Source organism: Cydia splendana, chromosome 24, assembly GCF_910591565.1.
Source record: "Cydia splendana chromosome 24, ilCydSple1.2, whole genome shotgun sequence".
In the NCBI taxonomy this organism is placed as follows: Eukaryota; Metazoa; Arthropoda; class Insecta; order Lepidoptera; family Tortricidae; genus Cydia; species Cydia splendana.
Window position 1 is genome coordinate 8,717,113 of NC_085983.1, and position 25,594 is coordinate 8,742,706.

At 37.1% G+C, this 25,594-nt stretch overlaps 2 protein-coding genes across 2 annotated transcripts in view; one reads left to right on the forward strand and one right to left on the reverse strand.

The window, feature by feature from the left end:
• LOC134802113 (dentin sialophosphoprotein-like) overlaps positions 1-24,064 on the reverse strand; it is a 174,580-nt gene extending 150,516 nt beyond the window's left edge. The window contains exons 1-2 of the mRNA XM_063774706.1: positions 24,023-24,064; positions 22,235-22,274 (exon numbers count right to left, since the gene is read on the reverse strand). Coding sequence (XP_063630776.1) covers positions 22,235-22,274; positions 24,023-24,064 — 82 coding nt within the window. The remainder of the gene's footprint in view (positions 1-22,234; positions 22,275-24,022) is intronic.
• On the forward strand, positions 3,676-11,421 carry LOC134802192 (putative uncharacterized protein DDB_G0282133). Its single transcript, XM_063774786.1, has 2 exons — positions 3,676-3,935; positions 7,650-11,421. The coding sequence occupies exons 1-2, from the start codon at positions 3,697-3,699 to the stop codon at positions 11,104-11,106; spliced, it is 3,696 nt and encodes a 1,231-aa protein (XP_063630856.1). The 5' UTR covers positions 3,676-3,696; the 3' UTR covers positions 11,107-11,421.
• Positions 24,065-25,594: the final 1,530 nt, after the last annotated feature.

Here is a 25,594-nt window from a genome sequence, read left to right on the forward strand (position 1 = left end):
AAATATTTTTCTACATTCCACATTGACTCTGACCACGCTTTACACAAGCTAGGCTGTAAGAATGCATAATGCTGGTCAAGCAAATCTTGTCAGTAAAAAAAGGCGCCAATATCAAATTTTCTATGGGATGATATCCATTCGCGCCTACATTTTTCAAATTTGCCTCCATTTTCTACTGACAAGATCTGCTTGACCAGCTATACATATCCTTATAAGCTCCATACTTGACGTAGTACTTGGTACTAAAATTAAGCGTGGTTCGACTCTACCTGTTCAAAATTATATTTGGAGCCAGTGGGCCTACCGCGAACACCGAAGTTCGCAAATTGCGGGTATCTTTCTCTGTTACTCTAATTACGCTTTAATTAGCAATGCCATAATTGATTGCCGATGCCAACACAACAAAATATCGAAAGCTCCATTTACAATTAACTTTTCTAGCCTTCCCCGTTCCTTTTTTGACGTGATAACGTCTTATAAATCGATGAACTCCGGTAGCATGCACGAAAAAGTGTCACGTTGTGGACATATCTCCATGGTAACGTTGTGGACAGATCTCTATGGTAACTTACGTAATGTAATGGTAATGTTTTCTTATGACGTTATTACGCAGTATTATCGTCCGTAAACCGACTTTACATACAACCATTTTTTTTAATAACTATTTAAAAAAAAATGGTTGTCTGTAAAGTCGGTTATGCAATTTTTAGTTCAAATTTTGGCAAAATAACAGTGGCACACTGGCAGCCCGAATCGAACCAAATGTCAAATGAAAAAACGAATCCGACCGGTCCGCCACATTTCGTATATTGCGCGTATGGCTAAAAATTAATAATAATTAAGAAATAAGTTGTGTACAGTGCATAAACATTGTTTTATACATTAAATAGTCTTAAGGTAAGTTTTTTAATAACTTTTTCACTGTTTTATTGTTACTAAAATCTATCGCCGATTACTACGTCTTTGTTATCTTTGGGGTCAGTAGTAGGGTCAGTTTTTTGTATTGCTTTAGATTAATTTCAGTAGTAGAATCAATTGACACAATCATTTGCTTTTAGTTATGAGTATTACGACTATTTACTTGCTAATTTTTTTTTATTACTTATTAGAAAACTGATTTTCCATGGTTTTGTTACAATATCAATCAACTTTGACGACACTAAGTTTGCACAAACGTGGCAGTAAAGCTCGGTTTTCCTAGGATAGCAGTGCCGTCATATAGCGGCCGTCTCCATACTAAATAATACGGCAAAATATGGATGTCGTAGTATTTGTATGGAGACGGCCGCTACATGGCGGCACTGCTATCCTAGGAAACCAGAGCATAAGGACGCATACATATCCCTATAAGCTCCATAATTGATAGCACTTGGCATGAAAACTTAGCATAGTTACAGAATAAATGTGACGTCCTACGGTCAAAGGTACCTTATGGCGGGTATGGAGTTATGCATACCCCAGTAATCTACAATAAATAAGCTATCGATAACACAAAAGATCAACCTTCTAGGTTGCGTAGTTACAGAGATATGATTTTTTGAAAATAATGTTGTGAAATGAGCAACTTTACGATAGAGAAGTTTTAAGTTTAGCCGCCTAAAAAACTATGTTCCTGAAGTAAGTTACATAGTTGACTACAAATAATAATACCTTATATATCTGAGATTAAAAAAGTATTGCGACTTGTTCTGTAATGCAAATAGAAACTTTTGATATCGACTGATTTATGTGTATACTAACCAATCTCTTGAAAATAAAGTTTTATTTCATTTTCACGATTGATTGCAATGAGCTCTCAAGATTTAAATTTTATCTATTAGAAAACGACACTGACAGACAGTTTAAGCAAAAAACAATACCGATTTAGAGGTGAAAATATATTTTCTGACTTTTTCATATAAAATCATAAAATTGAATATTTTTACTTTTAATGTGACACACAATCAATTTTTCTGAGCACATATGAAAGAAATTCTGTCATTCAAATGAAATAAATCCTAAAACCCCAACTAAATACTATATTTAACCCCTTATGCCACTTTAAACTTACATAACAATAACAGTATTTGCTCCATACATTTACGAAAAGGTACCTTATGGAAATAAATCTAATAATACATCACTACAAAATATCAATCATATTACAGTTTATCTTTTATGAATAGAAAATATTAATTTACATTAAACTGCCCCAAATTTAATTAGTTCTTCGTCATAATAATCTTAAAAAAGACCAATAATTTGTATGTAATGAAAAGGTACCTTGTGATTAAGTTACATGATGAGGCATGATGATGATGATGGAACAGTTAGGATAAACTAATAATATTTTGGTAATGGTATAAATCGTCTATTTCTTATCAATAATATATTTCGGTTGCTATTGAAGATAAGCGGCATTGAGGTTCAATGACCTCAGATATTCCATAAGGTAATGCGTCGGGTATTGGCATTTTTCAGCAAACCAACGGCTGATTTACTGCATGCGACCAAACTAAATGAAGATTATTCTAGTTAAGAAACACTTGACGAGAGTAACTTTGGTATAATAGCAGGCTACTTGGATTTGTGATGTCGGTCGATGTACGGTTATAATATTTGCGAGGCGCCCCAACCAGAACTGAAATTATCAAATTAGTTTTGCAGAATGCTAATACAGTTCTCTACCAAACTTCTTTTCCCGTATTGACTAGTTTTTTTGGGAATTTTCAATCTTTTTTCCATAAGGTACCTTTTCTACTAAACTCTGAGACGACATTACTAGGCTTATAACTAACTTATAACAAAAATAAAAACAGGTAAACAAACGTTACGCATTAAGGTTTCAGATCACACAATAAAAAAAAATTGAGCATTTTTTCACCTCTTTACAAAACATTTCATATCTCCGAAACTAGAAACCCTCATAAGGTACCTTTTCCCGTGGAACGTCACAAATAATAGTACTGGGTACAGAAGGTTCACTCTCTAAACAAAACGCGTCTTTCATGACAGATATGACCGCTAGGTGGCGCAAGCGCAAGCAGGCGTCTATTCCGTAGTGGTGCGCGTCAACTACTATGGCTAGACACTAAAATTGGTGCAGGCCGCAAGTACTTGTAGTCTTGTAGCGACGCGCAATTGCGATCAGATCGCGTCTCGATTTTAGCCCACCTTCCCCTATTGTACCTTATTAGAGCACTAATTAAACAGATGTGTAATTTTTAAATAAAAAAAAGAAAAATTAAAAAGACAATCAACAAATATGGCCAAAGATGACAAAGACTACCAGCGAAAGTGACGAATGAAGAATATGACAGAATACAGAATAAGACAAATTAAGAACTTGTCAATAACCGAATGGGACCGACAACGAACGTAGTGAAAATAAATTGACAAATAATGAATAAGACTGAAAACGAGATAGACTAAGATCGAACATGGCGTAAGAAGATAATGACGAAACCGGATTAAGCCGGAATGAGAAAAAGGCAAACAACAAATATGACCAAAGATGAGCAAGACCACCGACGATAGTGACGAATGTAGAATGGGTGCCGAAAGCAGAATAGGACTAATTTAAGAACTTGTCAAAAAACGAATGGGACGACCCAAGACGATACCATTTTTCTCTATATGTATAGTGTAAAATTTTAAATTATTTAATATAATATAAATGTAAAGTTAACTCTGTCTGTCTGTCATTACAGTTCAACAATGGAGGATGAGGACTTTCTTCAACCATCTCAGTTCTCCCGGACACAACAATGCAGCAACTCAACCAATCACTCTCAAATGGTCACAAGCACCATGAATCCGACACCCAGCGGATCGCAAGTCAGGCCGAGCCAGCCGAATCACGCCCGTAGTCAGCCATCATTTCAAAATGAGCTGTCGCAGCTCCAAGACGGACTGAGGTTCCTTACGGAGAGAATACAACAGCTTTCTGGAGACAGGTAATTTTACCCTTTTTTTATACCACGTCAGTGGCAAACAGGCATACGGCCCGCCTGTTCGTAAGCAGTCACCATAGCCTAAGGACACCTGCAACTCCAGATTCATGCTTCACTAGGTCAATCACGTGGCCTGCCCTGAAACAAGACAATCGAAAGTTCGGTTTCTGCCTCTCTATCACCTCTTGCCTAATCGATCGATAGAGAGGCAGATTTCGATTTTCGCGTTTCGCGGTAGGCCACCTGTAAACAAACTGCCTTGGTGCATCAATGTGATAGTGAAAACTTGTTAAAACCTGTTTAAGGCCTAGTATGTATAAGTTACTCTATGGTTTACTAAACAAATTAGTGCTGTACTCTGACGGCAAAACATTGCAGTAATACTCCATATTTGCACTAGGGGTTCTGTTTAAGAGCCCATCAACGTGCACACTAGCGCCACAGCTAAATAATCGTAATTATTGAAATTAAACGAAAGATATTGAAAAAAGGGGGCCGCTACGTACTGTATTGTGTATTTAAGTACCTTTTGAATACATCAAACTAGTTTTTATGTCGCTGGATTCGTCAATCTATGCGTCCAAAGTTAAAACGGCCGTTTTTGTTTGAGTTCTTAGATCGACGAAAAACTAGTTTAATGTGTTCAAAAGGTACTTAAATACACAATACAGTATGGCCCCCCTTTTTTCAATATCTTTCGTTAAATTTCAATAATCACGATTATTTAGCTGTGGCGCTAGTGTGCACGTTGATGGGCTCTTAAAAGTCTTAGTGTTACCTCTATTCAATAGATACTTGTAATGTACACATTCCTAGTCAAGTGGTTTTTAACTGCGTAGTTATATCCTGTGTGAGGCTATGTTACCCTTATCATATGAGTCATATGACTAATCCTGTACACTATAAATTGTAACGGTGCGTGTAACGAAACGTTACACTACCACCTTTCCTATTGCTACTGGCACATCCAAATTCTAAATTCCCTTTTTAAATTCAAATCCTTCTTCAAATTCCATTCCATGATTTTTATTTTTTCAGTTCAATCCAAAACTTCGATCGATGAACATATTTTTATTTTAACGGACTGTACTTCCTACATAGTTTCCTAAGTTTTATTTTATTGTATAAGTGATCTAAATAGTTAATACAATATCAAAAGTGCAGTGAATAGTGTGCACGATTACCTAGTATAAACGCAACTCCAGATAAACCCACTTCTTAAAGGCACATTAATAGGGATGATGACACATGTTGAAGTTTACAACAAAATTTAGTAAAATAGATAGCAAATGAGCAATTTATCACAATACCGTAAAACGGGGTGTAAAAACACGATTTTCAACTTAAAGGACGATTTTCGCCAATGAATTAAATGATAAAAGCAACAATTTTGATATCATTTTTTGAGTCTTGGTTAGTTCTTCAATTTTGCATTTGTGAAATCAATTTTTACCCGCCCAATTCAGAGAAAATCAAAGAAAACTACCTATTTTCACCATATCCTTAAAACGGGGTCGATAGACACAAGAAAGGGGTGAATAAAAAAATTCAGTTTAAGTAGTCATAGGCATCGAATTTGGTCAATAAATATATCTGTTAAACAGTTATTTGATACAAAATTGTTTTTTCGTGTCTTTTAACCCCCAAGGCGTATTTTTTCACCCCTTTGTGGTATCTAATCACCCCCTATGGCGTAATTAATCACCCCATATGCGTGTCCACTGACCCCTTTATCATGTAAAATTGCTTGTTGATAGTTTTTTGTAAGAAAATGCTTCATTATAGAGAAAATTGGAATTGAAAAAAAAATGGAAATTGGAAAATTGGAATACTATATTACCAGGTTAGCTAATTTTTACTTTGTTAATGTCACTACATTTACCGCTAGACCAAAGTTCAGACAGGCTTCATTTCTTACCTCGGCGAAGCCTTACTTTAGAGTTTAAAAAATCTAACTTTTAGGCAGTTTGATTAAGTTCTTTTGGTATCAAAGTAGAGAATAAATAGTCTACTATATACGTATTCCAAAAACTCTGAGTTTAGAGTTGTACGTACTTAAATATAACAACTTGAAAGAAAAAGTTCAAAATTTCTCTATTCACCCCGCGATTTCTGTTGACCCCGTTTTACGGTATTGTGGATATTAAAAAAATATATGGGAATAATACAAAATTACAGCACCTGAAAATTACAAAATTTTAGTTTTTTTTCAACTTCCAAAAACGACAAAAATAAGGATACCATTCGATTCCTCACATTTTATCCAAAAAAAGATTGTATGGAAGCTATATACATAAACGCAATATTTCACCGACAAAATCGCAATTTTCTTGTTTTGTTCATACCACTCATACTTCAAGATGGACTCTCTGTGACCTTGACGTCACGGTCACATATCGTTTTGTTCGGGGCGTTTCGCGAGTAAAGTACGACTGTCGGACTTTGACTATCATTTCTGACTTTTGTATTGCTTTAATGCAATGGGTCCCATATAGACATTTGATCCAAAAAACAAACCTGATCGATTGATACCATAAATGAAAATTAGTCATCTAGCCTATTGTGCCTTTTTATTAAAATTTATAAACACCTATCGTCGACCCTGGTACCTGCCTTTGATTCCCATCATCCCAAGTGAGGCTCCATCAGCTGCCCCCTCACATAAATAACTTGTGTTAGCGATATACACAGAGGAACTAATGTTTTCATTGTTGTCGTTTGTAGAATAAAAAAAATATGGGATATCTTACACAAATCGACCTTGTCCCACTGTAAGCTCAATAAGGCTTGTGTTGTGGGTACTAGACCACAACAGAGACATGTAATAGAATAGCTAAATATAGATATTGATCTATATCTACATATTGAGACCGGGGTTCGAGTTCTGGTAAAGGCATTTTTATGTGTTTTTATCATATGTATTTTTTTCTGAGTTATGGATGTTTATTATGTAAGTCTGCTGACTTAAATACATAAAAAACTGACAGTTAAGTGAGCCAAAATGAAACTTTAAATAAAATAAAATAAATATTAGGGGACATCTTACACAGATCAAACCTAGCCCCAAACTAAGCAAAGCTTGTACTATGGGTACTAGGCGACGATATACATACTTGTATAGATAAATACATACTTATATACATAGAAAACAACCATGACTCAGGAACAAATATTAGTGTTCATCACACAAATAAATGACACAAGACAACGCTTTTCTCGGTCCTACGCTACTTGTCGCTAATTATTGACGCAGTTCAAGCAAATCCGCCTTCACCATATGACCATACCGTAGAATGGGGTTACTTTGATTTACGGGGTAACATTTATAATCGATTTTTGAGGACTAGGGAGTCGATTTTTGAACGCGAATTTAAACATTTTATGATGTGTCTGGCATGCTTAACAAAAATAGATGATGAAACCGTTCAGAAACGTATTCCTTATAGTCCAAAAATCGATGATCAATGGTACCCCACGAATCAAAGTAACCCCAGTTTACGGTACATCAATATAGGGCCTATTTCACCGCACTGACATTTGTATGTACAGTCGCCATCAGATGTATCGGAGCAGCCAACGTCGCAAACATCTGAACACGCCCCTATTGTCAAGGCGCTAAAGTGCATGTATAGATATTTTTGAGCACTTTGGACGCTCCGATATATGTGAAACAAGGGCCTGGGGCGTCCGACACTTATTATAACTTACTTTTCTTAGGAGCATCAAGCGAGCAGCAGAACCTAAGCCGAACATCAAAGAAGAATGCCAGATCTGCCACAAACTTTACGCGAACAAAACGACACTCTTCAGACACTACCAAGGTATTCACAAGGAGATGAATCCGGAGAGGTTCCACGGCTTCTCCGTTAACAGCACTGTAGTTAGTCTTGATGCTTCTTTCAGAGAGATACAATGTCCTATCTGTGCGTATGTGGCTCCCACGCAAAGTGCTCTTGATGCCCATAATAGAACTACTCATAGCAATGTAGTTAATGCAAATGTAGCTCCAACTCAAACCACTGTTGATGCTCAAAATAGAGTGATTAATAGTAATGTAGTTGCAAATAATACAGCTACAGCTAACAGTAATGTTACTAACGTTAATAATGGTAATATTAAAGATAAAATGCACAAATGTGATGAATGTGCATGTTATTTTGAAGAGAAAAACAAATTCGATGAGCACATGAAAGTGTACCATGGTTTCGAAGTTGTATGTAAGATTTGTAACAAGAATTTCCTCTTTAAAGACATTGATGGACATGTTAAAGAGAAACATCCTGATGTATATAGCAAGAAGCGTAAAGATAACGATGAAAAAATCATTGTTGAGAAAGTGATGAAAGGTAAGAAAGGGAGGGTTCATGTTTTTATTTGTACTAAATGTGATACTAAAATGTATGACAAGATGGAAGCGGAAAGGCATGCTAGAGGCCACAAAAAGGGACTTAAATTAAAAGTAGCTCCAAGAAACAAAGTTTCAAATGCTGAAGAAAGTGTTCCAGTAGTGAGCTTCGATGATGATAATGTTATACTTACATGCACCAATTGTGATATTTCCACAGGTTCCTATGACGCTGCTGTTGAGCATTCACAAAACCACATAACAAATAACATACAATTCGTGACACAAATTTGTGACATATGCGATTTGAAGTTTGAACCGCTATGCTACAAAAAACACATTGACTTGCATTACAGAAACAAAGAAATACACAGGGAATCATTCAAATACTTTAAATACAGATATGAATACCTGTCCTTTGAAAATTGGTTCAATTGTTTTGATATGGCCGAGCCTGTAGTGAAAAAAATGATATCTGAAAGCATTTATGCACACACACGATCTGTTAAAATGTGGGTATTGCATGAGGGTTCATACAGCCTTTTTAAATGTTGTAAATGTGATAATTTTGTCGAGCCGGCTGCGGTGGACAACCATACTGTGAACTACGACACTTGTGTCAAAGTTAAGTGTAGCTATCCCTGCAGGATTTGTAAAAGGACCTTCAACAATCGATTGGCTCTAAACAACCATACAAATAATCACAAAAGCGAAGAGGCATATAAGATTGTGTTATTTAATCATGAGAATGATAAAAAATTCAATGAAGTACTGAATGCTAATAAATTGCAAAATACAGCCAGCACCAGTAATAGTAATCTTACCAAAGTACTGTATAAATGCCTATGCGGACTTTGTTTCGTAAAAAAAGAAACTGGTGTCAAACACAAGAGTATATGCCCGGGAAAAGATGCCAAGAATCCTTGTCTAAAATGCAACTATTTCTTCACTCAAGAAGAGTTAGTGGCGCATGCATTTGAACACCATAAGAATGGAATAGAAATTATTATTGAAAATATTACTCCTGAAGTTATTATGGTTGATTCGGACGAGGAAATCATTGAAATTGATTCAAGTGATGAAGACGACGCTCATAATGAAGGTTTGAACAATATTCAGATTAGAGCTATAAAAACTGAACATGCAATCCAAAGTTCCAGTGACGAGGCTGGCAAACAGAACACGAATACGATAGAAATGGCAGCAGTTGACGCAGGCGTCAGAAATGAAGAACATATGGCTTCAGAAGCCGCTACATTACAAGATATAGAAAAAACGGAGCAAGATGATACAAATGAAGATGAAAATAGATCTAATCACGAAATGGGAGAAATTAATAATGAAATGACCGACGACGATTCCCAAGACACAATTTCTTATGAAAAAAATACAGAAACCTCAGACACAGACCAAGCTACTGATATAAACAAACAGGGTCATTTAAAATTAGTTGCGCCAAATTTATTAATAAACCCATTCCATAACCCCTTTGAAAACGGGTTTTTAAAAGTATGGGATATAGGAGCGTTGAACAGAGAAATAAACACTGATATCGAAAATATAAGAGAACAAATTGAAACGACGACTGACAAACCATATAATGAATCTAATGGAATTGCTATTAAAAAAGAAAAATCTTGGTTGTATGATCCTACTGACTTTTCTCATATTTCTAAACGACAGTCTTTAAGGCAAGAAACGCGTCCCAGTTCTAGTAATCTACTACTTCAAGAAGTGGGGTCACTGGTAACAGATGACGAGGAAACAGACAATGAAGGAACAGAACATAATAATATGCGCGAAGATTATACAGATAACAATGCATCTAGCAATGCGCCAACAGTTACAGAACAGACTGTTAATGGTACAAATGATGAAGAGATATTAAATGAAATATCACATATTAACAATCGCAATGTTAATACACATGAAACTTTAAACAACATTGAAGAAATACGCGACAGAATTGAAGATAAAGAAAATGACGCCCAAACAGAATTGAACAGTAATGATAGTCACGGGGTTAAAATAAATAACTCGACTCGAATTCTAAATGAAGAAATAGAAAATAATGAAGATCATTACAGTGACGACGATCTTTTTCTTCCGTCTCTACCACCAGTCATCGAAAATCGTGGACACATGGAGCTTAATCATAATCAAGAACAAATTCCTAAAAATACGAGTGAAAAAGTATTTAACGAAGTAAACTTATGTAATGAGACGATAGCTAATGACAGTAATGACACAAGTGACACAACTAATGTAGAAACAGAAAACCCAACAGAGAATGCAGAAGAAACAGAACACAGTACTCGATCTGAGAATGAAAACAATGATTCCCTTAATGTAGACAGTGTTGTAAATCAAACAGAAATTGATAATGATAAAGTAGGTGAAAATGAAAATAGTGATTCTAGATCTAGACCATCTGTTCTCGAAGACACACCAACTAACATGAATGTTACCGAAAAAGATATGGATTCTAGGCCATCCGCTCCAAAAGATACATCAACAACTACTAATGTTAATCATATTAGTGGTCATATTCAAGTAGTATCAAGCGAATCTCAAGAAACCCAAACGATAGCTACAGATAATATAATTAACATAAAAAGAGAGTTCCAATACATGAATATAAATATAAAAAGAGAATTAATTGTGGAAAATGAAAACAGTGAAAATAGTTGTGATAAAGATAATCTAGTACAAATAAAAAGAGAACCAAATTATGATTTAGAGAACGTTTATAACGATAATAAAGAAAATGACTTGAATTTTACAGATACCGTGAACAATGATAACTACAATAATTGTAGTATTGTCTAAAATTACAATAAGACATATTTCTTTTTCATCGTTCTGTTTTTTTTTTTTTAATTATAATGAATGTTTATGTTAAGTGGCTTATATGCGTGAGTCGGGAGCAAAAATACTATACTTTCTTTTTTAGCGTTAGAGAAAGGGTCAAAATTTGACTTGTCTTTTTATTGAAAGACGCTTTTAAAAAAATAGTAACTATATTACTTACGAAACCAAATGTAATTGATCATAATAATATGTACATGCTAAACAAGGGTCTCTTTTGTTTCCCAAAAAGTTTTAGGTCCTAATTGTTTGCCCGCATTTTCGTTAGTCATAATTTATTTGGTTCTGAAACGCGTTACTTTTTAGGGTTCCGTACCCAAAGGGTAAAACGGGACCCTATTACTAAGACTTCACTGTCCGTCCGTCCGTCCGTCCGTCCGTCCGTCCGTCTGTCACCAGGCTGTATCTCACGAACCGTGATAGCTAGACAGTTGAAATTTTCACAGATGATGTATTTCTGTTGCCGCTATAACAACAAATACTAAAAACAGAATAAAATAAAGATTTAAATGGGGCTCCCATACAACAAACGTGATTTTTGACCAAAGTTAAGCAACGTCGGGAGTGGTCAGTACTTGGATGGGTGACCGGTTTTTGTTTGCTCTTTTTTTTCTTTTTTTTTGCATTATGGTACGGAGCCCTTCGTGCGCGAGTCCGACTCGCACTTGCCCGGTTTTATTAGCATTGCACTAAAACAAACCTAACCTAACCTCCATCATTGGCCACAACATCTTTGCAGATGATAATAGTAGTAGTAGTAGTAGTAATCACTTTATTGATAATTGCAGCGACTAAAGAAGGTATTTTGAGGAGGTAGTCTACAGCCTTCATCGACTGCGATGACTGTATATACTACTATAGATAGACCAATGGCCGATGGGCATTTCTTGCCGCATCGAACCTACCCTATCCTATCCTAACCTAACCTATCTATAGGATAACCTTACGAAAATCCTGAAAAGTTAACGATTTCAGTTTTATGACTAACGATAATATGACAAACAATACATTATGACTCAAAACTTTATGCGAAACAAAGGTATCTCGCTAAACAATTGTTACATATTTAATAATATAATATAATAATTCAGCCTATATTACGTCCCACTGCTGGGCACAGGCCTCCTCTCATGCGCGAGAGGGCTTGGGCTATAGTCCCCACGCTAGCCCAATGCGGATTGGGGACTTCACATACACCTTTGAATTTCTTCGCAGATGTATGCAGGTTTCCTCACGATGTTTTCCTTCACCGAAAAGCTAGTGGTAAATATCAAATTATATTTCGTACATAAGTTCCGAAAAACTCATTGGTACGAGCCAGGATTTGAACCCGCGACCTCCGGATTGAAAGTCGGGCGTCATATCCACTCGGCCACCACCGCTTCATATTTGCTGTGACTTATTTTTCAAATATGTTTTTCAATAAAAAATACGTCCTGATTGTTTATCCTGTGTCTAATGCTAAAAAAACGTTGGGTAATCGAATTGTCTGATAATTTTAGCTGTTATATTGTCTACCTCTAGAGTGTTGTCTTAAAACTCGGCTAAGTTAAATTTAAACTCCTGAAAGGGATTCTATTTCTTGATGTTTACTGTCTATTATATTCTTCAGATGTTAATCTAAATAGATTACCTACATGCGCAAAATTCTTGTACCTATAAAAAAAATATATGAAAATGAAAATATTTATTTCAGACACCAGGTATCCATATTATTGTCTACAAGACCTATTAGTATTAGTAGGACCTATAAATATACCCTGACAAGATTTTATTTGGCTTTCGTTATAATGCGGATGTTCAGTGGTACCTGCAATAATATGTTACACAACGCAGGCCGCAAAAATATCTAACACGTTCTTATTAGTAAAGCCTAAGAGCGTGTCACATATTTTTGCGGCCTTCGTTGTGTAACATATTATTGCAGGTGACTGTACTCATTTATTGTACTGGCAAGAAAACAGACGTAATAAGGCATCAAATGTCACCGATTTAAACAAGCTCATAGCGACACAATCTCAGGCCAAATGGAACCTTATCTGGCTTAACTTTAGGGAACAATTTTGTGGTGGAATTCAAAAGGAGCTTACTACGTATCAAATAGTTTGTACAAAAAACATGATACAATGCGTAGTCTATTTAGATTTAGCAGCTTAAGTACGGTTACACATGTCATCTCCATACATAATATTAAAATAGAACGTAAAATCTCACAAAGTAATACTGAGATGACATGTGTCATGTACCCATGATGTTTATAAAAATACTATAAACACAATTTCAGTAATTTTGGTCAACTCGCCCGTTTAGGTACCTATTTCTGAAGCTGTTTCTGGATGATGATGGAGATGGCATCTGTCACCGTACCCCTGACTGCCGTATAAATCGTATAATATGTGGAACCATTATAGATTGGCGTCACTGTAGCATTTTCCTTATACATATAGGTACATAATAGGTGTTGTGATTATATTTTTGTTAAGTATTTGTAGAATGCTTGGATACAGTTCCAAAAATCTGAATAGGCGGGTACACACAGAAGGAGCCGCCTCGCGAGGAAGCTCGGTCTGTGTAGACGTGCCTCGCCCGAGGCAAAGAGATAGAGTGTATAGAGGCGGATTGTCAAAGAAAATTATGTAGCCACTGTAAATTTACTGCCATCTTTCGACAGAAGATGAACACTGTTAGAACGCCATTTGACTTTGATCCTTATTATTTCACTGATATGTGTTAACTTGATAAATATTAATATTAACGCCATCTACTCGACACTAGGCCAAAGGTATGGTGCAATGTTTTGGAATGAGCGATGGCGCCATAACCTTCAGCCTACGCTCGAGTACATGGCGTTAATATTAATATTTAACAAGTTAACACATCAATGAAAGAATAATGATCAAAGTCAAATGACGTTCTAACAGTTTTAATCTTCTGTCGAAAGATGGCAGTAAATGTACTGTAGCTACATAATTTACCATGACAGTAACTCTCTATTTCAAATTCTCTTTGCCCGAGGCATTGCGGCCGAGTGCGTTTGCTTCGCCGAGGCACGTCTACGTGGGCCGAGCTGCTTCGCGCGGCAATTTCCTTGCGAGGCGGCTCGTTTTGTGTGGACCAGCCTAATGATTTAAATTAAGACATCGGTTATTGTCAGACGACTTGCCTAGGGCGTCGCCACACGGACGACTTCCATAATAGGGCCACCACAGACTAGCGTCTATTGAGCGTCGGCCTCTAATCAAAGCTATGGGAAATGGCGTCGCTGCGCAGCTGCGCCAACGTGGCGTAGTGTAGCAGTCATAGAGTTGACTATAACTCTGTATCTTTAGATCATAGACTGGGAATCCTCTAGACCGAGTTTAGAGCAATTATTTCATGCAACCGATGATGCCAAAAATGCGGGGGTGCGCGGGACGAGGTGAGCGAAGTCCCGTGCCGTGATTGGTCTGTTCAAAGACACGGACGTCACACAAAGACACTTTCGACTCGAACATGGAGTAAAATTACCATATGCGTGGCAGATGGGGTAGCGCGACTATGCTCAGTTTGGAGGATGTTTTGTCTGTGATTTAGATACTTAAATAAAAGTAAACAAATAATTTGTACATTTTCGGGTAGTTATAACATTTATTGATTAACCAACCAAATATAAAACCACCTGGATCTGTCACTGAACGACGTGACTTTAACCTACATTATTTTGATCATGTAATGTTTTCATCTACCCTCAGTCCCTCAACTGGCTTAACCCTTTACCAGGCCCCTAAGAACTAGCGTGTCTTCATACGTACTTCCGCCTGGTACTCCATTCCCGTCTTTTCTAGGTCACCTAACTGACACGGGCCTACGTCATCATGCGACAGCGCTATATGATAATATGCGATAGCGCTATATATAGCGGCCATGTTGTTGTGACGTAGGCCTGTGTCACTCTGGGAATGGAAGACCATGTTTTATTAGACTATGCGTACTGTATATACCTACTGTTACAACCGTATTGAACGCCTTGTAAAAAATGTATTTACGAAAGTCGGAGATGTTCCTTTAAACCAGAAATAAAAATGTGGGTTACGGTTATCCCATCGCCTGTCTAAGTAATTAACTGTCATACTCGATTTTGTCTTATTATATTCTTGATCAGGCGAAGGGATATATTCCTCCCACATCTTATATCGGTTATCATAGTCAAGGTTTAACTCCAAATCTAATACGAAACATTATAATTATCATTATTTTTTGGTTAAAAGCAACACAATTATTCAATTTTATGATACTATTATCTACAAGAATAAATTCTTCAAGGAAAGTCCTTAAAAGGAGATTTTATAGCTAGGTACATGAATTCGCTCTAGGTTGAACACAAAAACAGTTTTTATTACTTACGTGAGTTTTTATTACATGACAAGACAATTTACCGGGCCTTGGGAAGAATAGCTCCCGCGTGCTCCCGCACAGTTAAACTCTAATAAGGCCATGGGATAATGTCAACCCACATCCTAATTCTGCTCATACACAATAATGCATGAATATTTAGCAATGTTTACAATTACATTACCTTTCAATTCAACACTCAAAATCTACAAAATATCAAAAAATTGTTCGACCTATGTATGTACTTCTGTTTCATAGAAATTAAGGAGTGTTCGAATTTCTCCGTAGTTTACTGAAATTAGAATTCAAGTGAATTTAAACGGCCAGCCTTTGCTACGCGCTTTTGTTTTTATATTACGCGATTTAGAAGCGTGTTGTGAATGAAAAGATCATAAAATACTATTTTCAGGGATTGACAAAATATTTTGTAGGAGGTTTGGAGTTAAAACCTGACTACGGTAACCGATATAAGATGTGGGAGGAATATATCCCTTCGCCTGGTAAAGGGTTAAGAAGCCATTTGAGGGTAGATTTTGTTTACTCTTTTTTAAATACCTAAAGATACAGACTATAGACTAGAGATGCACCGGATATTCGGTTACTATCCGGTATCCGGCCATTAATTTACTATCCGGCCGGATACCGGATAGTAACCTACTATCCGGCCGGATACCGGATAGTAACATTGCTTGATTTTGGGGTAAACAAATTGGATTTAAGAAACAGACACGGTCATAGTCGTACTTGTTTAATAGTCCCGCAGGCCGAATATTCGGCGGCCGGATACCGGATATTCGGCCGATGGTCAGGCCGAATATCCGGTATCCGTCCAAATCACTATCCGTTGTATCTCTACTATAGACGCCGACTCTCAGGAGACGCTAGTGTGGGGTCTCTCATGTTTAAAGTTTAAAGGTTTCAAAGCAAATTATTTTGTAATTATAATATATAGGTTTTACTTAAATGTCAGTCAAGTAATGTTTGTTAAACTTATTGATTTGTAATTGTGCCATTTTGTTTATTAATTATTATTTTAAGTTGATTAAATGCTTTGATGATTTTTATGTGTTTCTTTGTATACATTTAATTAGATATAGTTCGTTTTTTTAGCATTAGAAATAAGGTAAACAATCTTGATGTGTGTTTTAACTGGAAAACACATTTTAATAAAAATAAGTTAAGTACGGCAAATATGTAACAATTATGAATCTAATACGATCATTTATATTCTTCTGCTTTTATAAGTATGTAATAGTTAATGATTTTTAAAAAGCGTTTTTAAATTAAAAGACATGTCAAGATCGCTTACCTTCTTTCAAGTTCTTTCTAATGCGAAAAAAAACGAACTATAGGTGAATTCTAAATCATGTGAAATTGTGAGATAGTTTTTTATCTATTTATAATATTTAAGAGTCCAGCCTAAAAATTTGACCCAATTCTAAGGATTGACAGGGCAAGCTATGCAGGCGCCATCTGCTAAATACTTCGACCGGCCACCCCCATTGCCGGCTAAGTAGGAGCAATGAATCAATCGATCGATTAAATGCCGCACTGTGGCCACTGTGTCGCATATAGGTACCTATTTTGATCATTATACCCTAATATTCAATATACTCTATGTCATGCACACAAAATTTCATGAAAATCTGTTGAGAATTGCGTCCTGTAATGGAGAAGATCTGGACATACGAAAGCATTTTTTCCAAGCTGTCGGTAACGGAGACCTTTGCTAAAGCTCGGTCAATAAAAATAACTTGTGGGACAACCTTACACAAGTTGACCTAGCCTAGTCCCACAATAGGTGGGTATTAGACGACCAAAATACATAGAAAATATCCATAACTTACGTAATAAAATAATGTTTCCTTTCAACAAATTAATTGAGCTGTCGCAACGTAGTAATAATTTGTCTCCCGCCCCAATGCTTTTTTCTTCTTTCTTTTTAATATGTGATATGTCTGAGTTTTTTTTTTCGTCCATCAGGACAGGCTAAAGCTCTAAGCCATACTGCCTTGTCATAAGTAGATTTTTTGTCTTTTCAGTAAGTTCAATCCGGTAAACGTCTTCAGTAAATACTATTCATATTAAGTCAATTCCGATAGTAATGTCTTCAGTAGTCTTCATTTTCAAAATACTTTAAGGAAAAGCGTCTCTTCCAGTTATTTGGTCATATCAAGTCATATCCAATTTTTCGTTATCTGCACACTTCCACATTAATTTACTGCATAATACGCTATCAATATTACACTTTAAACAACATTAATGAGCAAAAACAAAGAAATGAATCACGAAGCGACACGACCAATATGGCGGTCGATGAATAACCTCTGTCTGAGTATTATTAAAATTATGTATTTAAAATTCTTCGACTTTCTATTTGTGTATAACTTCCCGCCAAAAGTTCACAAAGTACAACAAAGATTTTTTTTTTTAATTTTTTCTTTTTGACAAAGTATTTTTATGTTTGTGTTGCCAGCTACAACTATTGCGAATACAAACTTTGCTGCCTCATTAAAAATGGCGCTGTAGTCGCACAATTAGTACGCAGTGGAGTTAGTTCCAGTTTTGCCCGCTGACATAAAATATGTTTGTACTTTATCGAAGTTATCATTCGTTCATTTCATTCGCAGTAAGATATTAGAATTTGTCCTAACGCATTGTGTTAATAAAAAATACAAAGAAGTTACTGTTGAGTTGTTTATATAACAAGGTGAGTTTTTGAGCTAACAAAAAAGTATATAATTTTATTGTACAAGTAGGTACCTACTTATAAATATTTAAAATGTCTATTATTGTAATTAAGGGAGTCTTACTTGTAAATACCTAATCCATGAACTCCATGACTTGTCCATGACATAGGTACATTTAAAGTTAATGGGCGTGGTTCTATAGGGCGAGTGGATTATTCAATAACATGTATGTTTATAAGCATTAGGGCGATTGTGCACTACAATGAATTTTACTATCCGGCAGTCCCAGTTTTCATGGTCCGATATGGCATGAAAAAAACGTATGATTGGCTTGTGCACATGTCCGTCTTTTTACTCGCAGGTGCGGCGCAGTGGCATGAAACACACACCCCCCCTAGCCCGCCCCCGCCCGGCCAAGTCATGAATAATACTAATTCCAGACGCAGTGCACAAGCTTAAACACGTTTTTCATAGCTGTCATCTCGGACCGGAAAAAAGCTGTCCGGAAAGGGGAAAAGTAAAATGTCGGACGGTAAAATTACGTCTAGTGCACAAGCTACTATACAGGGTGACACATAAGACGTAATACAAAATAACTAATTATGGTTCGGTTAATGACAAAGAACATTATTCACTACATCATTAATTAAAATTCATCTAAATAACTTTTGCTAATTTTCTAACAAAATAATTTAATAATTTCCTGTAAGTTTGGTCACCCTATGCACGTTTGGTGACGTCATGTTAGTTATACTTAGGTACTTGTCACATTATCTAACGTAATCTGTGCGTCAAGTAGTCAGTCGCAAGAAGTAATTTCTGATATCAATACACAAGTGAAACATTTGATAAAACAAATCAAATCAAATCATTTATTTACAAGCATGCAGTATTTTATTAAAATTTAAACGTATTTCAACAGGTGCTCAAAATGATCACCGCCTTCCACAACGCAAAGCTCTGCACGACGTCGGATGTTCCTCTGAACTCTTCCAAGTACAAATTCGTTGGCTTTTACGACTTCAAATGCTTGTACAATTTTTTGGCGGAGTTCTGCGACCGTATTTGATTGGCGTTTATAAACTTGCCTTTTAACTTCGCCCCACAAAAAAAAAACCAGCGGCGTTAGATCTGGACTACGAGGTGGCCATTCTACAGGACCGTTACGCCCTATCCAACGCCTGGGGAACTCTTGGTCAAGGTACCTTCGAACCCGCAGAGACAAATGAGCTGGAGCTCCGTCTTGTTGATAGTACAGATTTTGAACATTTTCCACTGGTATGTGTTGTATCAGCATTGGCAAAACGTTTCTCAAAAAGTCTTCGTATTTTGCTCCGTTAAGGTTACCTTCAATAAAATAAGGTCCTATTACATAATTATTGAGGATACCCGCCCAAACATTAAGTGAGAATCTGGTTTGAAAGGAATCTCTTCGTGTCACATGCGGATTGACATCGCTCCACCAATGTTCATTGTGTGTATTAAATAAACCTATTCTTGTAAATGTAGCTTCGTCTGACCACAAAATGTTATGATTCAGGTTTTGCAACAGCCACCTACAAAACCGTGTTCTTTTGGGATAATCGGCTAAAACAATATCTTGCACCCGTTGAAAATGAAAAGGGTGCATTTTTTCCGATTGTAATAGTCTCCAAATAAAAACTTGGGTTGTTCCGAATCGTGCCGCTGCTTCTCGGGTGCTTGCTTCAGGATTGCGGATAAAATACCTAAGTACTCGTGTTCGAAACTGCTCTGTGTATCTTGGTTGCCGGCCTCTGCCTTGGGCATGAATTGGAACTCCGAATTGCCCATAGTCCCTCAAATTTTGCAGACAGTCGTTTATCAATTGCCGTGTGGGCATCGGACACTCTGGGTAGAGTTCGTGAAAAAGAGCTTGCGTCTGTACCGTACTCCGCGACGTAAAATAAAATTCTACCATACGTAATCGTTGAATGTTTGTGAATGGATAAGGAGGTGGCATTATTACTTAACCAATCTTTAAGTTTTTCCAATCGCCAAATGAAACTGATTAATCAATATTTTCTTGTTATGACAAGTAACTTCAACGATGCGTCATTTATTTTTAAATTATCAGTCTTGATGATAAACAAGGTGAGTGTTTACTACAAAGTAGTTTCAACCTTTTTGTTCTACACAAAGTAGTTAGGGTAACCATGATGGGGTCAAAAATAACGGAAATTATTAAAACAATGGTACAACGATTGCTATTATTTAAACAACACGGAACATAGTTTGGATTATTAGCACTAGATAGGTAAGTTTGAAAAACATGTTTTGTATTACGTCTTCTGTGTCACCCTGTATACATTTAATGGCGTGCCATATCGGACCGTAAAAACTCGGACTGCCGGACAGTAAAATTCATTGTAGTGCACAATCGCCCTTAATGGCGTGCTATACTGCCATGTCGGACCGTAAAAACTCGGACTGCCGGACAGTAAAATTCATTGTAGTGCACAATCGCCCTTATTTCTTAAAAAATCCACCCATTGTATCCCTCATTCCAAAACCTTTCGTAGGGTTTCTGCTCGAGAATTCTCGAGGCAAGAATTCTCGAGGCGAGAAATCTCGAGCTTGTCCTTAGTCGAGAGTGTTGGGAATGAAATTAATGAACGGAACCACATACAATAAATATACACTGGTAAAAATAATGTGGGAGATAATAATGATTGGTTCAGTTTAAAATGACGCATCACGCAGTTCAAATGTTACGTTATCACTGCTTTATTTTGCCAGTGGTTTAATTATTATCATACTTCCCGATTCCCATCAAATTGGGTGAAACCGATAATGTGAACGTATTGTTATAACCTCCTAGGGCCCAGCAATACAAATGAAAAATCCAGAATTTGCCACTGAAATTTGAACCTTTAGTGCAGGGAATAGAGTTGTATTTGGTTTAGTTTGAAAATTGAACGAAACAAAACAAATGCGACTCTGTTCCAATTGAATATGATTTAAATTTCATCGAACTGAATATGTACTATAGGTAGGACCTTGGGCCTTAGGAGGATATTATTATGTTTGTTCATGTTCTACTTAATCTATCGTTCCGAAGTGTACCTACTTATTTAGTTTCCACTAAGCGTTAGCGGATGATAGGCCTGTGTTATCCACTTTTAGAAATACAGAACTTCTTTTCTTGGATAATGTTGGTACGTGGGCACATTTTACAAAGCCAGAAGTTATAATTTTATACGTAGGTATAATGCGGAAACACTGTCCATGTAACAAAAGGAAGGAATGGAAAAATTCGCACGCTACTGATGGTATGCTTCGGTAGCTCAATTGGTTAAGAGCGATTGAACCGTTGTTAGAGTCGGACCAAGAAAAGTCTACAGCGGATTTGATAGCCCACGCAGTGCAATTGTTATTTTAAACGTCAAACTTCTATGAAATTATGACGTATAAATAACACTTGCACTGCGTGGGCTATCAAATCCGCTGCAGACTTTTCTTGGTCCGACTACAAAAAGTCGCAAGTTTGAACCTTGCCCGTAACGGTGAATTTTTTCATTATATCTTTAAGTAATTTAAAATTTTGTAGTAACACTGTCCGTGTCCATCCTGCCCCCAAGGAGGAGGAGGAGGAGTTTGATTAATGCCTATGCCAAGGGGATGGGCATTAATCAAACTCTTGTAAAAACGCTGTTTTACACTTGTAAACTTGTAACTCAAAATTCTAGTGGTTAAACACTCCAATCCCTACTAACAACCCCATTGACATAGATATCTAGGGACTGGCTTTACGGGCAACAATAATGAGGCATGACAGGGGCCACTACAGCGGTGTGAAACCGCTACAACGCGATTGGTTGATGAGTTCGCATCACGCGCGCGAATGGTTGACGAGTTCGCATTACGCCCGCTATTATTGGTCGCAACTAGTTACGTTAGACTGCACGATTGGCTGGAATTCGTGAGTAACACCGCTGAACTAGTACCATTTTAGTGCCCCATTAGCCCGTCCTTAGATATTATACTTACGTCAATAAACAACCTGTCACGTGGTTTTCCTAGCCCGGCTGGGGCTTTGCCCAGGGGAAACTCACGGACAATTAAGGTTACTAAATTAACCAATCTAAATCTTAACCAAAAACTCAAGCAGGTGCTTACACTTATTTCCATCAACTATTCAGGGGTTTCTAAAGGATGTCAAAATGAAATGTTAGTTTTGTGACACATAATTTATTTCTATTCTCACACTGAGGAAGTTGTTCTACAAGTAAATCATTTATTAAGCTAGCATTAAGCACCTTATTCTATAATGTCAGACGATAGAGCCGGGTCGTGCCAAAAATGGTTCTACAATGATTTACAAGCAGACCTATCTAAATTTGTTAGTACCTAATTTATCATTTGCCATCACATATGATTCTACTAAATTCTTTAACTTTAAATTTGGAAATGCTTCTAGGACGGAAGGAAAGCGTACACCAACCTCATAACAATATTGCACCGCGGAGCACCACAGAAAGCCAAAGCCCTCAGCTTGAAGGTGTCGTCTCCTCCACCCAGCAGAAAAGCGAAATTCTTATGGCGAACTGCTCACCAGACACACTTGAAGTTTTAGGAATATGGACAGACTTCCATACTCTGATATGCGAACTGATTTCACATACGTAGTAACATAAAAACGAAAACCCCAGTCAGCTGAAAGAAACAATTCAAGATTAATAACTAGAAGCATGTGCTCTGCTAACCTAAGAGACATTATATATTCTGAGTTTCTTACCAGCTGGAAATTCCTAGAGTGGATTCATCTCACAGCTGTAACTAACCCATCCCACCACATTGTTTCGCCAGCAGACTGGAAACAAAACGAATGGTCAAATAAGCAGGGACAAAGATTCAACAAGGAGTCAAACCTGAAGACAATTATATATTATCATATTCTACTTACTGTCTGTGGCAAAATAACTTCTGCATGAGCTTCCTAGCTCATGGATGCAGCGGCTGCTGCCTAACCAAGACTCGGATCGATGCTACCAGAGCATGATGTATTTAGCTTCACTTTCTAAATTAAAAGATGCCCATCCAGGGCAAAAGCCAACCAGGAAATGATCTCAACCTAACTGTCCCTGGGATAACACAATCAAAATAACAGTAACTAATGAAATTCATGGAATAATTTTTATATGTAAGTCCAACATATAGAAATAAATCATTTTTAATTATCTAAACATATTTCCACCTTTTTTTGTATTTAAAAATTAAGTTTTGATTTAAATATTTAATTAATATTATTCCATCATATTAGGATTTATTTTGAAGTAGCAACACCATCAGATTTAATTAGTTTCTAATTGGCCAAATGGCTGTCATTTGTTTTGTTGCTACATCAATGACTTCCTTGCCATTAAACAAAACTATAATATATTTGAGACAAACCTAAAAACGTTAAACTGAATTATACATGCAAAGTGCAGTGTCACAATACCCCTCTCCCCGCTGTTGCGTTTTACCAAGGGTAAAACGCTCGCTGTCCTCAGCGACTATCCTAAATCTAAAACATGTGTCACCAAGAAAAGGAAAAACAAAACTACACTACCTCGACCATACCTAGTATGGGAGCACCTAAAAAAACACAACCAAAATGATTGCCGCAGGTTTCGAGAACCCTATCCAGAAAAGAAAAGCCAAAGTAAACCAAACTATCACTACATGCCGAAACCGCTAAACCATAAATTTTAATTTCACGAATTCTCGAACCCACGCAACACTAAATACTAAAAACCTAACGTGTGTGGTATCCGAGCCCATCAGAAAAATCCACCACCTTTTTCCTAACTAACCAGTGAACATTCCTTGGTTTTACCAGCACAACATTGCGTCATTGCGCTGGAAAAACCAAACCCTCTGCCAGGACTGATGATCAGCATTCCAAACTTATCTCTACTAGACCGGGCAAAATAAAATTCCGAAATAATTCCTACTTCGAAGTTTACTTTATAAACTTGAGAAGCTAAATAAAATCCAATCCAAAATATAATTCGCAATTCCGAAATTTCCATACTAATCTTAAAATGTCGCAACCCTACAGGTTGAGGACACCCATAATTGTCTCAACCCTTCAGGTTGACAACCACAACAAACCCAAACAGACAAAATACCAATCCTCAAAAAACCAACAACAAACGGTTGAATTGGACACATCTTAACTGTGCCAACTCTTCCATTAAACAAAACTAACCAAACCATACCAAAACATCTGGGCCCTTCGAGTTGGTGAGAGTAACCTATCCCCCAACTCTCCGGATCACAAAACCAACCGACCAAAACCTTACACAACTCTGAGGTTGCAACATGCCCAAAATCTCAACCACTGAGGTTGAGTACTGAAACAGTATCGCACGCCAGGCATGATTGGCGGCGATACCGCGTGTCGCATCTTCGCCTACAAAATATTTCTCGTTGTATCGGCAGCGCGAACACAAAAAATCGTGTGCCTCACCAACGCCTCTATGGCTTGGACTTATGGGCAACACGTACACAAAAAGATACCCACCAGCGAGTACCAAGTCGACGCCTGAAAAGAGCAAGAACCCATCGGAGTACATAAAAAGAACGCAAAACGTCCGTGGTATGCGGTGCGCGCCCCGCCATACCTCACAAAATCTCCTGGGTGTGGACCCCTGTCGACCCAAAACACAAAACGCACCAACACGGCGCTCGGGTGTGGTAAGCACCCGATAATTTCACACAAAAAACTACTGGCCGTATCAAGGATCACTCAAAACTTAAAAAAGTGAGCTAGACTGTAACGCCCCTTTCATACTCCACGCATTTAGAGAACTGTTCCAAGAACCCTTTCATTCATCACACAAAACAAAAAAATAGTAGTGAAAACAGACATTGCTGCTCACCACGTTCCGTACATACAGTCGTGATTGAATATTTTTACCACAATATCCAACACTCCAAACGAACAACCGTAGAACGAAACGTTATAGCGTAAGCGAGGGCGTTTACTCTGGCGGCAAGGTGAAAGCTAAAAAACCGGGACCTTGCGTCCAGAGAAAACCTCCACCTCCAAAACCTACCAAAACCCTTGTGTCCGAATCCTTAATACGCCACGATCCAAACTCCATGTCCAAAATCCAAAACGAAACTTCACCTAGCACCATATAAAAAACTTCAATTTAACTTAAAACTTGGTGCTAAAAAACACTATCGTAACGTTACATCATTAAATGGAATGTTTTGAAACACCCCGTAATGATAAACCAAGTTAATCAATAACTTCAAAAACGAGCGTTTATTAAACGCTGATACGTTACGACTTAAGTTTGGACCCTAAAAATATCATGTTTCTGAACGCACCCTTTGTTGAACTTATTTATTTACTCTATGGTATAGCGTCTATG

Bases quoted from the DNA above. Each gene is read 5' to 3' on its own strand.
- LOC134802192 (XM_063774786.1), top strand. From the start codon at position 3,697: ATGGAGGATGAGGACTTTCTTCAACCATCTCAGTTCTCCCGGACACAA. The intron at 3,936-7,649 runs GTAATTTTACCC...TACTTTTCTTAG, and splicing joins CAACAGCTTTCTGGAGACAG to GAGCATCAAGCGAGCAGCAG.